Source organism: Mytilus californianus, unplaced genomic scaffold (assembly GCF_021869535.1).
Source record: "Mytilus californianus isolate M0D057914Y unplaced genomic scaffold, xbMytCali1.0.p SCAF_7, whole genome shotgun sequence".
In the NCBI taxonomy this organism is placed as follows: Eukaryota; Metazoa; Mollusca; class Bivalvia; order Mytilida; family Mytilidae; genus Mytilus; species Mytilus californianus.
Window position 1 is genome coordinate 102672968 of NW_026262723.1, and position 19503 is coordinate 102692470.

General features: G+C 31.3%; 1 protein-coding gene across 2 annotated transcripts in view; it reads right to left on the reverse strand.

The window, feature by feature from the left end:
• Positions 1-19503, reverse strand: part of LOC127708607 (calcium-dependent protein kinase C-like) — a 142869-nt gene that overhangs the window by 98949 nt on the left and 24417 nt on the right. For both annotated transcript variants that reach the window (XM_052213630.1, XM_052213631.1), the window contains exon 3: positions 16202-16284. In XM_052213630.1, coding sequence (XP_052069590.1) covers positions 16202-16284 — 83 coding nt within the window. The remainder of the gene's footprint in view (positions 1-16201; positions 16285-19503) is intronic.

Genomic DNA, 19503 nt, shown 5'->3' on the forward strand with positions numbered 1-19503 from the left:
CAGATGATTAACCACAGAGTAGAGTTAGCCTTCCAAGATGTAACCTATTCCCCAGTTTACATTGATTTTCCACTGGAGAAAGATTTATCCCTTCAGCTGTTATCTTACTGAAACTTTGTTTAATTAAAGGTCCTGGTGCTGAAATAGCAATGTCTTAATTTGGTTAATCTATATACAGCAATGGTTCTATAAATTCCTATGACTTAATTAACAGCACTCAGTTTTTTCCATATACAGGAAACCAGAGGATAGATTTAAATATTTATGATTGGAAGCTATTCTTCCTTTCATGCAGCCTATACCAGGCAGGTAATACATTTCTGCAGTAATCAATACAGGTATATATAAATGTTGACCAATGACTACAAATCATATCACAATATACATGTTTAAGTCCTTGGCTTAACTGATATTCATAGCTTTGAGGTAATTAGCAGACATTGACCTTGGATGTGTTCATTAGCATAATTTGTACATGAATAATAATTATGCATTTTATTTCAAATGAACTATTAAGGCTACCATTTGCACTATCTAGTAAAAGTGGCAATGCTATCTTAGAATTAATGGTAAATTTCTGCATTAATAGATTTTTAAAACCTATGAGCATGGGTAAAATCAAGGTTTCAACTATAATGACAATCATACACTGAACTGGTACCTATACCATAGAGGTGATACAAACATCTGTATAGGTATACCTGGATGAAGCTAAAACCAAACATAAATCTCATAATGGACTGGTACCTATAGCAAGAAAGTAATACAAACATATGTGCTTGTTGCAGAGGATGAGCTACAAAGATAAACAAAGCCATTTTCACAGGTCCTCCACTAAGAAGTGATACACAGATATGTACTTATAGATAATTACAGACCACTATTTCTTATGCTAATTTAATTCACACTTTGTTAAGAACTAATATTTCTACTTAGCTCAATGACATGTGGTGCTATACAATAGTGTGCTTAGACACCACTATGTAAATGCCCAAGTAATGAGATGGAAACTCCTTCTCCTTATATCCTGTCAGTGATAGTTACAGCAAATGTGTAGAAAACTGGATCCAAATCCCCCCAAAAAATGTATTTCCAAAAAACTGCAATTGCTACCTTAAATCTGATTAAACTAACAGTGGCTGGGAATTTGATTTCAGAAAACTGCCATCAAAATCTAATTTCACAGTGTTTTTGGGAGTAGATGAGCCATATATAATAGTTTAATTAACAAAATTCCAGAGTTCAAAAAACTGGATGTCATTTGACAATTTTGATGATTTTATTTTATATTTTCAAAATGTTTTTGTGAGACTATCTGTGAGTTTAATACTGGATCAAAACAAAGTCAAAAGTAAACCTTTGAACTTTAGTATTGATGTTTGGCCAATTAATTTTTACATCGCGATGACCTTGGGGTCATTCAGATGTATTGCTATCGCCTAGATTTCCATTATGTAAATTAGTTTTGGGTTTGTAACCGATCTATAAACATGATAAATATGCGCACATAAACGAATGCAAAATAACATTCCTTATCGTTTGATATAAATACATCTCTTCAATGAATACTGATAAAAATATTTTTGTTTACAACATAAATTAATAATATGAAAATGTTTTGTAGTTCGATATATATATATAAGTAAAAAATCATTGATAATATCAATGCAGACGTACCGAAAAATTGTGTTAAAGCATGCGGAAGAATATCTCAGAGAACTTTTTGCGAGGACCGGTAACTCTGTAATTGTTTTTGCGGGAAAATATGAATGCCTACTCGTATCCAATCTTAGAAAAATCGAATTTTTACAGAAAAGTGTCCACCATGTATACTGATTTGTATCACTACAATATAATAGTTATTATGGTGAAGTTGAATTTCCTGTCATTTATTCATCATCCACGCACGAACTTGTCTCAGAAAAAAATATATCTCTGTACATTAACCTCAGTTTCAGGTAAAGAGATATGTTGTTTTTTTCTGAGACAAGTGCTTTTGACCATCCTCAAGAACTTGTGGTCATCCGATGTTCAGTACTTCAGTACTTTGATTTGGTTTTGCTATTATGACTTATGATTATTTATTTGCCCTTTTGTATCATTAGCCTCTTTTATAAAAATAACAGTAAACAAATTAACTCACTTGTTTTAAAATTTCATAAATGGATGCAACATTTTGAAATAGCAGTAAACCAATTAACCAAATTGATTTTGAACTTAAATATGCTCAGTTGATATAAAAGTAGGTCGAATCTTCAAATATGGAAAATTCATCACTAATCTACATGTAATAACACTATCGATCATGACCTCTATTTACGCTATACATATATGTTTTAGCCTTTAATTTTTTTTTTATTTACAATTCTTATATTACTTTATTCTGTTTCTCAATCTCATTAAAACCAGATTTTTCACTTTGCTCCATTAGATTTGTTTGTTGCTCTGTAAGGAGAAGACATATCCCATAAGGGGTCATGTGGCAATGACCTTTTATGTAAATTTTTAATCCACCAATCATATCGATTGACACACTGGCACATTGATTACAAGTTTTTCCCATTAACATAGATCAAGGCTTTTTGGTCAAAATTTTGCCCCTTAATGATCATGGAATGTTTTAACAGGTAGCGATTTCTTATCTAAAACCTGAATAAAACAATGAAGCTTTACTGTTTTGCTGAGTTGAGGAATGTTTACAATCAGGTTCAGGAAATTATCTAGTTGGACAATGAATTTCTGTATTATTTACATAACATCTTTTTTTACTGCAAAAAAACTTTTTGTAAACTAAGATTTGATTGGATGCTAAAAGGTCACTGAACATGACCCCTCAGATTTTACATGAGCAACAAACAAATCTTACCGAGTAAAGTAGAAGATCTGATTTTAATGAGATGGTTTGTTTCTAAAAGAAATATTGTACTCTTTCCAAGAATAAATTTTAGAAAAGGACAAATTTACTTATGGGGGTTTTTAAGGACCTTGACTGGCTATAAAGCCTTCGCACGGTCGGGAAAAAAAGGACAAATGCAATATGTTTGTTGCATTTATGTAATGTTAATTTGGAAATGTTAAAATCCATGTTTCTCATTCTTCATTATAACCAATGAAAAACTCAGCATTACTGATATTGAAATTAACTGGTTCTGTATTTTTGCTGCAGCTGTTGCCAAACACAGTGGTAAATAATTTTTGAAACAAATCTTAATTCATTTTACTAGTAAACTGTAAAATGAGAGGAGTAAGGGATCATAGTTAATAGTTGATACTAGATGTATTAAAAGAACTCAGTGGAAGCTTTTATTAACAGGCAGTGGATTTTTGCTTTAAAAAATATCTAATACTGGTATGTTACCTTTCTAATTGTACTATTTTACAATTAGTACCATACTTATAACCTTCATGTCTAAATGGCTATAGTAAAAAGATATGCCAAATGAACATCCTGTTTTGGTTCTTCTGTTAGTCCCATAGGTATCTTTACTTGTATTTCACATTGTGACAGAATATTTCTCACAGGTTTTAAAAGGTGTGGTATCTGTGTCTTATAGACATATTATCTAGTTTCAAAAAAGAAAAATACATCCACTTTAAATGTACAAAGAATTTTATCTCAAATATTTTATAGTCAAATACTTTTAAAGATTCAGACCTTTTACAAATGTGTTTAGAAATTATGATCTACTCTAGTGAAGCCCCTGTATTTGAACACCATGTTTGTGAATGGAAGCATCACTTCATTTTTGCGACATTATTCCAGAATACACATATACAGTATGATCATTCAACTAAAGGGATGCACATGTCTACTTCTTCTAATACACATACTGTAAACAAGTTCTTCAATCTTTAATATACTACACAAGATAAGTCAAAGTTCTGACATTATATAAATTGTCTATGACTTTCAGTTCCTTTGGATTGGACCTTTATAAGCAAAACTTAATTTTAGTCCCTCATGCAGAAATTTAGGTCAAGGTGACTTAATTCTTAACTGTACCTTCATAACTTTCTCAGATCATGTCCACTAATACATGTAATTTGCTTTTGACTGAAATTTGCTTAGATTTAAATCTTAAACAAAACTAAGTAATTTATCCAAAAATGTAGGTTTAGGTGACAATGTTTTCATGGTCCTTCATTGCCATCAAAGATGTGAGTTGATATCAAACTAATATCTATATCTGTAGGTCATCCTCCTGTGAAATGTTGTATGTGTTTTGTTTCTGCTTCCATTAGTTTGTGCCATTTATAGAAGAAGATCCAGGGGATATGTCAATGACATCCCTGCTAGAAATAACTGTCAATGCCTTATTTACCATTTCTCCCGATCAATTAGCTCGGATTTTCCCTTAAATAACTATTTCTTACAGTTTAAACTAAATCTAATGGACAAATTTATTATCTCATTTATTCCATTACAAGTTGGGAAAGGTTTTTATATTGGATAGATTTAGTAGATGTTTTATCTATTTCTAAGTAATTTCATACCTCCAAAACTGATGAGGCTTCTACTGAGTAAATGCTCAATATTAACATGATTCCAAAAACTGAGAAGCATTTATACTTGTGGCACTGTGTGAGACAGAATCACTTCTGAATAAAAGTGATATATCAAATTAGATAGCCATTTATACTTGTATATGAATTCAGTACTGATTCCAAATTACATAAGAAACTATCTCCTATGACAAAAGTATATGAACATTAAGGGTAATTATCCTTCATACCAAAACTAATAGTGAGAATGGCATACTTCCAGTAGAAAGATAAAGGGGTTTCCTTTAGTCAGATTTTTACACAAATTGCTATTTTTTCACTGACTAAAATGTATCAACACTGTGGATAGTGCATACACCAATGAAATGTTTCCTATGCGCACGTAACCACTAACCCTTACTTTGTGTTGTTCGATGATCCAATGATAATTGCAGAAAAACATCATTTTAGGTCTATGAAATCAAATGTTTTCAGTTGCAACAGAAAATAAATTTTGAAAATGCTTCAATTCCTGGAATGGGGGACAAACTCTTAATCCTTATGTTTTCAACAAGAGCAAGTTTATTTTATTTTTTTCGTTTCTCAATTTCAAAGTAACTATGGTGTGGGTGGTCAGAAACTCAATTATTATCAACCACAGTGATATGTAACTCATAGACCCCAGGATCTATCTTGTAACCGATATTCAGAGAATGATGAATGAATACTGCCTTAAACAACCTGAAATTACAAAGTACAGGGATCGTACCATCTGCAAGTGACAATGTGATATAGTCAATATTTTACCATATAAAGCTATAAATACCAAAACAAATGGAAATTTAATATTCCAAAAGTGATCAAAAGTGCATAGAATTTGAAGTATTTATCATTTTCCAAAATATTTTAATTCTCTTGAGGGCTATTTTGTCAGAATGCTAGAGTATATTTTATAATTAGGTTCTCAATTCTTTAGTGTTAAAAAATAGGTCTTCATTTGATTCAGATGTGGACTTGTAAACATGATAAAATAGGCAAATGATTTTTTTTTTTCTAAATATGGAAAATATTTTTAATGAGGGTCTTACGAATGTATATTTTTGTTTTACAGTAAATCTTTTGATCACACTTCAAGCTCAATGTTGTTGTCATGAATTTAAATCTACAGTTTAACAAAAATTGTGGTGTGTAAAAATTAACATGTACTAAAAATTGAAAAAATGTAAATTTCCAGACTGTTTTTTTTTTTTTTAAATCAACTATAATAACAAGTAAAGCTTAAATAAAAATGTAAAAAAAACCAATCCTAAATGTATTTGCTTACAATGTTATCTTTTTATCATAGAAAGCATGAAAGAATGACTACATGTACACATCTTATGAAATTTTATGCAGATTCTTAGAAGTGAATTCCAAATTTCTAAAATTAAAGTATGCCATATCAAAAGTAAGCAATGAACAATTCTATCCAGTTGTAAACATCTTGTGTCACAAATGTCTTGTTTACTCTGATTGTTCACATAACAACAACAAAAATGTCATTTACTGGACACTTTAATGATGTTACCTATTACAGTGTTTATATGATGATAATGTTATTTGATGATTGATCATGTCTATGTGTGGTCATTATGTTTTTTTTGTAATATAAATAAGTCAATTAAAGATCATTTTTACTAAAGCTAGATAGAAGAAACTATGATTGGTCATAATTTTACTAAAAATAACCTCACTTTTCACTTCATTATCCTGCATTATGTGAGCAAATTGTCAACAGAAATAATTACTTCAATATGTACCTAGTGCTACATATTTATTGTATACATAACAGGAAGGGCTATTCATATGACTATAAGGAAATGTGAAGTAATATGTAAATGAATAAACAACCAAAACAAAACTAATCTCCAAAATACAACTTAAAAATCAACACACAGTAATGTCTAAGTTTTGTGATTCAAGAGCATATCAGGTTAATCATGAGTGAGACTGCCAAGATATAAAACATCCCCCCTTTTTTTAATTGAAGCAGAGACTGTTAATCCATGAAGACTCATTTTCCAAAGAGAAACTCATCCTGAAATTATGCATGAAATATTTGCCATTGAACATAAAGCAAAGGACAATCAAATCAGATGGAAACAACCCAGAACAGCTTTGATCAATATGTTTTCCAAGTGAGATCATATGAGAAGAGTATGTAAAAATGTTAAGTCATCATCAACTAACATAGTTCACATTCCAACAACCTAGAGACTGATAAAACTGAACATTAGGTGGTCCATCATTCACAAGAAAATATTATTCAACTTCACACGAATTTATAAGCAGCATCCTGTATTTTTGCATGTTGACTGGTAAAACGCCAACAAATACAAGAACTGCTCCATTTGCAATTCAAATTCATAACTGTACAATGTCTAACGAATGAGATTGCTTGGTAAAAGTGGAAAAATCAAGACAAAAAAAGCTGTAACTAACCATACATTCCATACCATGAGCAAATTTAGTCAATGCTAAAAAATTGTTGTAACCAATGCTCTTATTAACATTACACAGTCTTTTCTTATTTACTTCATTAAAAAGTCACTACTGGTATATCTACTGTACTTAATTCAGTTACTCTTGCTTTTGTCTAATCCACTTCGTTGCCACCACTACTAAATCCAATCCACTATACAAAGTCATCACTGATCCCTTAATGTACTTCATACAGTCACACTCTTGCTTTTCTCAATCCACTTTATTATCACCACTACTCCATCTAATCCTATTTATACAGTCACCACTAATCCACTAATGTTCCTCATGCAGTCACCACTGCTCCAATCAAAGTACATTATACAACAACTTCATCTAATCACTTTAATACAGTCACCACTGCTCCAATCAAGGTACATCATACAACAACTTCATTTAATCACTTTAATACAGTCACCACTACTCCAATCAAAGTACATCATAAACAACTTCATCTTATCACTTTAATACAGTCACCACTGCTCCAATCAAAGTACATCATACAACATCTTCATCTAATCACTTTAATACAGTCACCACTGCTCCAATCAAAGTACATCATACAACATCTTCATCTAATCACTTTAATACAGTCACCACTGCTCCAATCAAAGTACATCATACAACAACTTCATCTAATCACTTAATACAGTCACCACTGCTCCAATCAAAGTACATCATACAACAACTTCATCTAATCACTTAATACAGTCACCACTACTCCAATCAAAGTACATCATACAACAACTTCATCTAATCACTTTAATACAGAAACCACTACTCCAATTAAAGTACATCATACAACAACTTCATCAAATACACGTAATACAGTCACCACTGCTCCAATCAAAGTACATCATACAACAAGTTCATCTAATCACTTTAATACAGTCACCACTGCTCCAATCAAAGTACATCATACAACAACTTCATCTAATCACTTTAATACAGTCACCACTGCTCCAATCAAAGTACATCATACAACAACCTTATCTAATCACTTAATACAGTCACCACTGCTCCAATCAAAGTACATCATACAACAACTTCATCTAATCACTTTAATACAATCACCACTGCTCCAATCAAAGTACATCATACAACAACTTCATCTAATTACTTTAATACAGTCACCACTGCTCCAATCAAAGTACATCATACAACAACTTCATCTAATCACTTTAATACAGAAACCACTGCTCTTATGATATCTTTCCATATCACTACTGTTCCAATATAATCCAGTGCTCAATCTATTTAACAGCAATCAGAACCCATCTAATGTACTTTATACAATTACAAAAGCCATGTCACATGTGATTTCATAGTCATACCTATTGTATTTTTCTAAATTGTAATTCATTCAATCAGCAATGTAAAAATAAGAAGACATGGTATGATTGCCAATGACACAGCTCTCCACCAGAGACCAAATGATGTAGAAGATGTGGTATGATTGCCAATGACACAACTCTCCACCAGAGACCAAATGACACAGAAGTTAGCACATAATGCTCATTCTAATGCATTTCACAGTAACCATTGTTTAATCTAATACACATCATAGTCACAGTCTCTGTATCTAATCAGATGGGGATCCAGGATTTTGAAAAAAGGAAGTCATCAAACTAAGCAGCATTAGGAGTGAAACATGTAAAAAGTGTATGCATTAACCATATATGTAGCTCCATGAGGGAGCTTAAAGCCAGAGTTCATGCCCTCCCCCTACATCAGCCACTGTTAATATCCAACAGCAAGTTACAACTAATATGCTAGACAGTTGACTTTCTGTTTATTGTACTTCATATGGTCTAATATGTGATTATATATGTGAAACATGTTTTCATTTTTCAAAAAGATCCCTGTGTGTTGACAGGTGTCTACACAATATGTCCATATAAAATAAGGATATGTGGTATGATTGCCAATAAGACAATCATCCACCAGAGTTCAAATAATAAGGATGTAAGCAAGCCCTTAATCTTCCTGAATCTCTAAAAGTGGTGAATAAATATCACAGAAACAATCATGAATTCATGATCTGCCATTAACACCTAAATTCTCCAAATAATGGAGGTTCCTGACTTGGGACAGTATGAAAGAAATTAACCAAAGAGGAAAAATGGAGTTGATTGAGACATGCTTTGAAAGAATAGACTGGAATATCATAAGATACATGATATAATCCATCAATGACATACATATTTAAAAAAAAAAAGCTACACATACAAAAACAGATTATCAATTCAATCTTTTGGTCTGCCTCTAGAGGTTTCAACATCAAAACCAGACATCAAAATGATCATTTCATAACAAAAGTTATTTTAAAGTACATGATCTATTTTTAAAGACAGTAGATACTTTTGTCGATATATATTTTATTAAAATTTCTGAACCATTTTAAATCTGGAAAGAAACTTGTTTTGAGTATTTCCCTTCAAATTGTCCCTTAATGATTGATATTTGATAACAAGTGTCAGACACAAAATATTTAAGTTCTGGTTTTAGAAACGAATTAACACGAATTCATCTGACCTACATTACAATGCTGGCTAAGTGATTTAACCTAAATAATGTAATTCATCTGACCTACATTACAATGCTAGCTAGTGATTTAACATTTGATTTAACTTTATGTCAATGAAATGTAGACTTTGAACTCAACTGTTCATTAAGAGGAGATCTAAAAAATAAATACTCACACCAAAATCACCCTTATAGAATAAATAGCTTAAATAAATGCCCAATACATATTTCTCTTTCATATACTTTGAAAATAGAATCTTTCCAATTCAGACTCACCAATTCTGGCGTGGGGCAAAGGTCCTTAAACAATATTCAGTACTTGTGTTCATACTGGATTTAATGCTTGCACAAATAACAGAGCTATAATAAAACCTTAGGGACTGATTTCGCTTGGGTCAACCAAAAGTCGCCATATAACACAATACAAGCAAAATAATTAATATTCATATTGATCCCACCTCTATCTTTTTTCTGTCGCAATTACACTTTTTTTTATGTATTTAAAAATCCATAATAAAACAATAATGATAAATTAAAAATTTTCCATATAAAATGGATTTAGGTATATATTGATTGAATGTCATATATACAAGTGACTACAGCCTTAATGCAACCATACTTTATTGTTTTGTTTCACTACAGGAAGCAATACATCAGGATGTAAATTCAATCCGGAAAACCAAAAATGAACGGGATCCATTAACACTACAATGTGATGGTACAGATATAGTAAAACTTTATACAACATTATACAACCTTTCACAACTTCAACATAGTCAACAGATACTTTAATCATTATTTTTTTCTTTTTATATAAACAGTTTCCTTTTTTCAAAATGTAAAATTATACCTTTCAAATCCTTTTATCAATTACATGGGAAATGAATCCAAAAATATCTTATATCAATATCTATAATGAGAGATTATAAAAAGCTACACTCAATCCCAATTATTAGGTCAAAAGTAGTGTGACTGGTATGAAACTCATATGTGATCTTTTTCACTATACAATTATATACCTTATAACTGATCAATGTCTACAAGAGAAGCTACTATAAATTTAGAAATTATTGCAACATTTTTATTAATGCAAATAATGCGACAGTGTGAGTGTCGCAATAATAAGAACCCGCATTTTGCTAATCACAATAATTTCTGAATTTTCAATAATAATGAAGAAGGAAACAGTCAGCAATTTCTAATGAGGTCAAAATTAAGTCAGCTATATATTTATAGGGATAGGCTATGAAACCAACATTTAGTCTCCCCATCCCCCCACTCTGTTCACAGTTACTTCAGCATCAAGCCAGTATAACTTTCATCCTACATACAGCCGATATGATACACAATGGAGGTATGAGGACAGAATATGTTCAAATTAGTCTAGAAGTTTGGATGAAGAATTCAGAAGAAAACAAATAAGAAGCCTTGACATATGACCAGATGACAGTGCAACAATAAACTCCTTTTGGATCAGGTGACCAAGAAGAATTACTCAGGAAAAACCATAATGTAGCAAATTATATTACTTCCTTAAAAATCTTATAATATTCTTTTTTTTCATAAGCCTGATATATTGGATGACCTTTTTACAAGGACTATTATCTCTATTTTTCCAACAGACTTTTTACTGAGCTAAAAATATAATGTGCACAATATTTTAAATGTCTATTTACAACTATCATATCATGACTACTTGACATCTTACACCAAATAAGGAATCATTATTCCCCAAACATTAATCTCAACAAAGTCGACACATTATCCAACTAAACAAACACTATCTGAATGCAATATAAACATTAATCACACTATTTAATTTCGTTTTAGAATAACACCAATAATCAGTAATAAGACTCCAGCTAAACCAAATGATGGTTACAAATTTGAATATTCCTTGGGAACAAATTTCTATACAGTCAACACAGACAAGGCCAATGTTAATTAATTGCCTAAAATAAGTTGCAATCTTTAAAAAAAACAATAATCGCCAGGTCATTTAGACCTTGCCATACAGTAATGTCATTCACCTATCTTTGAATTGATTGAGTGATTGATGTTTAAAATGCCACTTTCACCACTTTTAGCTCTTTCGAGGTGGTAAGTTTGTATTGGTGGAGGAAGCCAGAGTGCCTGGAGAAAACAACCGACCTTCGGCAGGAAAACTAACAATCCTAGTTGAATTGGAGTGAGGCGAACTTGCCACGTGTGGGATTCGAAATTCACAACTCCAGTGTTGGCAGGCTAGTTGAACAGTAGTTTAACTACTTAAGTCATGCAACCACCTAGGCCCCTTATCTATCTTTGGATACCATACAGTAACCTCTCAATATAAAAAAAGGAGATGAGGTAAAACTGCCAACGAAGCAACGATCCAAAAGAATTAAAATGATGTGGATTTAAGCAATTAAAGGTCACTGTACAGCCTTCAACAATGTCTATTCTGGTTACTTTGTGTTGTTTGGTAGCTGTCTCTTCCACATTAGTTCAACATGTCCTTTAATTGATACAGCTGATGTGTTAAAGTCAAAAAGGGAATCAATTATAATCAAATTAAAACCATCTGTGAAACAAAAAAATATAAATGCAACATGTTACCTAAACAATAAGTTAAATAAAAAGGCCATTGTGACAGTATGTATAACAAAAAAACTGAGTTCTAACTAGGTCAACATGGCATTATTAAACATGATTAAAATTTATTCATCCTGATATGTATCTCAAACTAATTAAGACAAGATACAGCATAAGATCTAGAAAGAAATGTACAAATCAAATTTAAATGTAAATAACGGAGACAGAACTCATTACGAAAAGAACAAAACATCAAAACAGTACGGATCAATACATTGAAAAACCCTCAAGAGTTTCGAAATTTTCAAAATTGATACATTACAAATCATAAAGCAACTCCACATATGGTCTCTCAGGGCAAATAAAATCTTCAGAATCACCAATTATAAGTTCTCTAGGATTCAAATCCAATTACTCTTCAATGCCTTTACTATAGCAATCCAGATCAAATCAAATAAAATTGTCAATGATACAAGTTTTAGTGTATCATTCCTGTTCTAAACTGCAGCATGATAGAAACACAAGATAAGACCAATAAAACCATACACATACTGTTAACATGACCAACACAGATCTTCAAAACCACCTTTGAAGCATTTTGTTGCCATTTAAAAAAAATTAGTGTTTTTTAAACAACCAATTTTAAAAGGACACATACTTCCCCATTTGAATTTAAGTTTCACTAATTTTATCAAATTTATCCCATTTCCTTTTTTCTAAGTTGCAGTTTTCCAAGAACTGAAGAGCATGCTAAACACAACATAACAACAGAATATAACAAACAAATATGAATGAAAATAGGTGTTGGGAAATGTAAATGAGACAGCAACCCAAATACAAGAACATCAAGATTGCTTTTAGCATAAAACTTACTACTAAATATAAAGGTTTATTCTATGCGTGATCTTTATAAAATGTACTTTAGTCAAAAGTGAAAAAACAAAAGAAAATGAACTCCGAGGAAAATTCTAAACAGAAAGTGCCTTATCAAATGGCAAAATCAAAAGCTCAAATGAATGGAAAACAACTGTCATATTCCTGACTTGGTATAGGCATTTCTTTATGTAGAAAAATCCACAAAATTAAAAGTCTCAAATTTTCAGCAATTTTGATTATCAGCATAAAAATGTTTCAGATCATGGAATTATTTGTCCTCATGTTTTCTTATTTCAGAGTATATATAAAAATAAGAAGATGTGGTATGATTGCCAATGAGACAACTCTACACCAGAGACCATATGACATATAAGTTAACAATAATAGGTCACTGTATGACCTTCAACAATGAGCAAAACCCATACCGTATAGTCAGCTATAAAAGGCCCTGATATGACAAATGTAAAACAGTTCAAATGAGAAAACTAACGGCCTGATTTATGTTCAAAACAACAACAATAACCTATGAATTACAGGCTCTGGACTTGGGACAGGCACATACAGAATGTGGCAGGGTAGTGATTCTACTGTACTGATTTTTATTGAATGTTCCATATTTACATGTAAATATATCTTTTTTTTGCCCACTGATCAAGATTAAAAGGGGCAGTTTGAGATGTCATACCTCCGCAATATTCATTTGCCAATCCCAAAGGAAACTTGTCAGTGGTTGCCCATTTGTCATATCTTCATGTTTTTTTGTTATTTGGAGAATTTTGTATTGATGGCCAAAATATTATAGTTTCTCTAAATTTTTTTCATTTTTCACAACTATTTTAGACCTCAAACAATTTTGACCTTGACATATTTTATAGACACCTGTCTATTGTTGGATACTGTATGATGGCCTCTTAAACTCTTTCCCTTGTTTTGCATAGAGTTGCTGTCTCCTTTAATTCATATAAATATTCATGTATTCTGTTAAGTAAATCATAACTGTGTTTGCAATATAAAGTATTTCTGCAGTTATTAATAATTATTGCTGGATATTGGTCAAAAATTGATTTGTTATGTAGAAAAACATGTAAAAGGTCAATAAAATAAATCATTTTCATAGGATTATTTTTTTTATTCACTACTGCTAACATCATGAAAACAACATAACATTATATGTGGTGTGTTGAAGAATTATATGGAGCTTCCACTTAATCCATGTGTAAATTACAGATTCATTAAAAGCTGTTATAAAATCTATAAGTTTTTAGCCTATGATGAGTTCTATTTAACACATCAATACACTGCAAAATAACATTTAATCCATCTAATCACTTTTGAGACCACATTGGTAACATTTCCATTTTAAAAGGCCAAAGCTGATAAATGGTGTGCTACTTTTCTGTAGAAAATCATTTCCAGTAGAAAAACACATTAAAATTTCAATTTTTCATACAAGTCTTCATTCAATGTTCACACTTCGGTTAAATTCAAAGTAAACAAGAGGCTTTCAAAATGACAGCAAACTGGGTTTTTCTTACATAATTTTTAACAACCATTTATTTCAATGAATATCCTTGTGCCCACAGAAAACTTACAGAAAAAACACAATTGTGCCATGAGTGCATGATACAGAACTTGTTTACTTGGAACCTGTGAAACACTGTAAAAGTTAATAAAGATTTCTTAGAAACAATCTGATTTAATGTAAGATTGCTTAGATATATGGACTGACTGAAGGATAATGGTATACTATAATACATCCATCATTGATGGGCACACCCTTAAGGTCTTAATTAAAATCAATAGAATTTTAAATGAATTGACAAAATGTAGTTTATATCATGCTTTTTTCAAATATACAATTTAAAGTATGGGTCACAGGCCATTTTTTCAAACTACAGGTTGTGCAAAATTGTCAGATTTTGTATAGATTATTCATGGAAAACACAATTTTGTGTGATAAAAAAAAACTAAAGGATAGAATTTTAAGATAAAACATGACAAGATAGCTCTTATGTGCTTTCAGAAAATAAATAGAAAAAATTGGGGTCACAAGACTTGTTTTCTTGCTACAAAACATAATAGGTAAATTCATAACACATTCCTTTATCAAAGTAACATTATCTGAATTATCTTCCCTTATATTGCAAAGTTGAACAAATATGAATCAAACAAAAAATATTCTGTTTTTGTAAGAAACAGTCAAAAAAATATGATAAAACACATAATTTTCTTTATTTAATTGAATAAATTTTCAATTGATTACATTTTTTTTCTCGAAATTTGCTCATTTCATTACAGATGTAGACCGATTATTTTCTGCTATTATACAATCCAAGATGACGGAAGATTTACATTAACAACATCTTAACCCACTTCAGACTGATGAACAGAAGCTTTTTTCAACTATTCTATTCAAACCTGCAGTACACAAGACTACCATACAGGATAAATCACATATTCCATTGATGATGATAATTCCATGTTGAAAACTATTTACTGGTATAAGAAAACCAAGAAAATATAAAGAACAACATCAACTCAAAACCATTTATGTACTTATATAAGGAACAGAACTTTTTTTATTTCAAATAAAAGCTGTATCCTAGTCCATGCATTACAGAGTAAATCAGACTTAATCAGATTAATGTTCATGTATTTTAAAGTCAATCCTGTCTGCAGGAACTTCACAATGCATGGTTTTTATGGAATTTCATTATAAATTCTATTCACTGCATCTTCTAAACTACTTTCTATTTGAAATGAAGAAAATAAATTCTGTGGTTAAACACTGTAATTAGATTGATCTTAAGATTAAATTTTCACTAATGTCTTTCACAGTATTCAAGAGATTTTATGTATAGACTTTTCGTGACAATCTATTGCAATGAACTTCTAAAGCAGTTTAAAAGCAAAAAATATTTATTCAGTCTTTTGTTTGAAAAAAATTCAAGGCATGATTTTCTTATATTCAAGGGAATTAATAAAACAAAACAAAAAAACTTTCTTTACTTCTAGGATAATCTTTTCATCGTATTTCACATCAAAAGACGAACAATGGATGAACACTTTAAAAATCAGTACATTTGTTTCATTGTAAAAACTCAGTACAAACATGTCAGCTGATCAAAAGAATATTTTAAAATATATCTTCCTTATGCAAGACTATTTACATAACATTTTTAAATAAACACAACTGTTTGTGAATTATGTATGATCTACTTACATCAGAGTCTGGTCCTTGGTCAGCACCAGGACATCCAAATGATACAAACTCATGACACCTTTTGTGTACTACAAAACTACATACTGCAATGATAGAAGAGAACTAATTATTAAATAAAAATAAAAGTTTTATTATTGATATATAAAACATCTTTGGAAATATACATCTAGGGTAGCTTTTAAGTAATAAGTTTCCTAGAATGTGTCCCTCTGACAGTAAGACCCTTGGTTTGGGGTCATATCCCTGTGCAAGATGTATTAATGCCCAGACAGTCTGATTGGAATTGTTATATTAAATCTGATGCTTCATGTTGGAAGAGTGCCATTCACTCGTACATTAAAATAACCCTTTTGACAACTTTTCTAAGGTTCGATGAGGTGAAAAACTTAATTTCATCCTTAACTGCAGCATGCCTTCATATAGCAGAGGCACCCAAATATTTTCAAACTAATCTCATGGTCTATTCCCTTTCAAGAAGTGGTTTAACAGAACATTTTGCAACCTCAAACATATGCATTCAACAAAAAATATTCAACCAGACTTAATACAGTGTACATGTAGATGTATCTAACAACATAATAAGTTCAAAATTCAAATCATGGTTTGGTACCTGATTTAAATTGTATCCTGTTCCAGATCAAAATACAGAAATGTCAAAGTAAATATCCATCTCTCCCATCATTTGAAGAATTTTCAAGTTTTTTCCCCCATTTCTTGTTTTTTCAGAGACTTCAATCTTTTTTATAATGAATTTGGAATTAAAAGCCCATTTGATATTGTCTAATATACCTATACATGAATTACTGACACTGATGTATTGTGTATATATTTGTTTCATGCTGTCCTGAACATGCATGAAATATTTGTCACTGGACATTCAGCAAATAGTAATAATTCTTGCATTGTTCAGTTACTTATTGAATATTTTTCAACTTTCTTCTACTTGGATTAGTTCATTTATATAAACAGATGCTTTTATAAATACATATTAACAAATGAAAGACTCAAATAAGAGATATTATATCTATATAAAAAAATAAAATAAATGGGGAATGTGTCCATGGGACACAGATGATGCCCCTGCTTGCATATCATATAAATTTATAAAGGGACATAACTGAAGAACAGTAAAAGTGCTGCTACCCAAATTTGTACTTGATCTGAGTTTTGTGGTAATAAGTATTGTGTATAAGTTTCATAACATTTGGTTGAGGCAAACTTAAGTTAGAGAACGGAAACGAAAAATTCAGCAATTTTTCCATTTGTAAAGGGGCATAACTCTAGAACGGTTAAAGTGACACCATCAATATTCAAACTTGTTCTGTATTTTGTGATAATAAGCATTGTGTATAAGTTTCATAACATTTGGTTGAGGCAAACTAAAGTTACAGAACTGAAACGAAACATTCAGCAATTTTTCCATTTGTAAAGGGGCATAACTCTAGAACGGTAAAAGTGACGCAACCAAAATTCAAACTTGATCTGTGTTTTGTGGTAATAAGCATCATGTGTGAGTTTCATAACAATTGGTTGAGGCAAACTAAAGTTAAAGAACGGAAACAAAAAATTCAGCAATTTTTCCATTTGTAAAGGGGCATAACTCTAGAACGGTTAAAGTGATGCCACCAAAATTCAAACTTGATCTGTGTTTTGTGGTAATAAGAATTTGTATAAGTTTCATATCCTTTGGTTGAGGCAAACTAAAGTTAGAGAACGGAAAAAAAACTAGAGGCTCTCAAGAGCCTGTGTCGCTCACCTGTATTTACTGATGCTTTGGAAATCATGTAAAATAAGGTTAAAATCATAATTATTAGTATTAGATATTAGATATTATAATGATATCTAAGATAATAACAAAAAACTGCAAAATTTTTGAAAAATTATTAACTCAGGGGCAGCAACCCAACAACGGGTTGTCGGATTGGTCTGAAAATTTCAGGGCAGATAAATCTAAATCTGATGAACATTTTTGCCACCTATCAGATTTGCTCTAAATGCTTTAGTTTCAGAGATATAAACCAAAAACTGCATTTTACCCCAATGTTCTATTTTTAACCAAGTCGGACATGATGGTTGGAAGGCGGGGTCATCGGACAAATTTTTTAAACTAGATACCCTAATAATGATTATGGCCAAGTATGGTTAATTTTGTCTCAGTAGTTTCAGAGAAGAAGATTTTTGTAAAAGATTACAAAAATTTACGAAAAATTGTTAAAAATTGACTATTAAGGGCAATAACTCCTAAAGGGGTCAACTGACAATTTTGGTCATGACAACTTATTTGTAGATCTTACTTTGCTGAACATTACTGCTGTTTACAGTTTATCTCTATCTATAATAATATTCAAGACAAGAGTGCACACGCTGAAATGTCTCGCCTTCTTTACTAATCATTGATATTATGTTGATAGTCCTAAATATAAAGCTTTATTACAACTGTCACATAAACTTAACATTAACCAAGTAAACTAAACATTGACCAATGAACCATGAAAATGAGGTCAAGGTCAGATGAACCATGCTAGGCAGGCATGTACAGCTAACAATTCTTCCATACAACAAATATAGTTGACCTATTGCTTATAGTTTAAGAAAACAGACCAAAACACAAAAACTTAACACTGAGCAATGAACCTTGAAAATGAGGTCAAGGTAAAAAAAAACCTGCCTGACTGACAAATAGATCATAAAATATTTCCATACACCAAATATAGTTGAACTATTGCATATAGTATTAGAAAAAAAGACCAAAACTCAAAAACTTAACTTTGACCACTGAACCATGAAAATGAGGTCAAGGTAGGATGACACCTGCCAGCTAGACATGTACACCTTACAATCATTCCATACACCAAATATAGCTGACCTATTGCATGCAGTATTAGAAAGAAAGACCAAAACTCAAAAACTTAACTTTGACCACTGAACCATGAAAATGAGGTCAAGGTCAGATGACACCTGCCAGCTAGACATGTACACCTTACAATCATTCCATACACCAAATATAGTAGACCTATTGCATACAGTATAAGAAAAACAGACCAAAACACAAAAACTTAACTATAACCACTGAACCATGAAAATGAGGTCAAGGTCAGATGACACCTGCCAGTTGGACATGTACACCTTACAGTCCTTCCATACACCGAATATACTAGACCTATTGCTTATAGTATCTGAGATATGGACTTGACCACGAAAACTTAACCTTGTTCACTGATCCATGAAATGAGGTCGAGGTCAAGTGAAAACTGTCTGACGGGCATGAGGACCTTGCAAGGTACGCACATACCAAATATAGT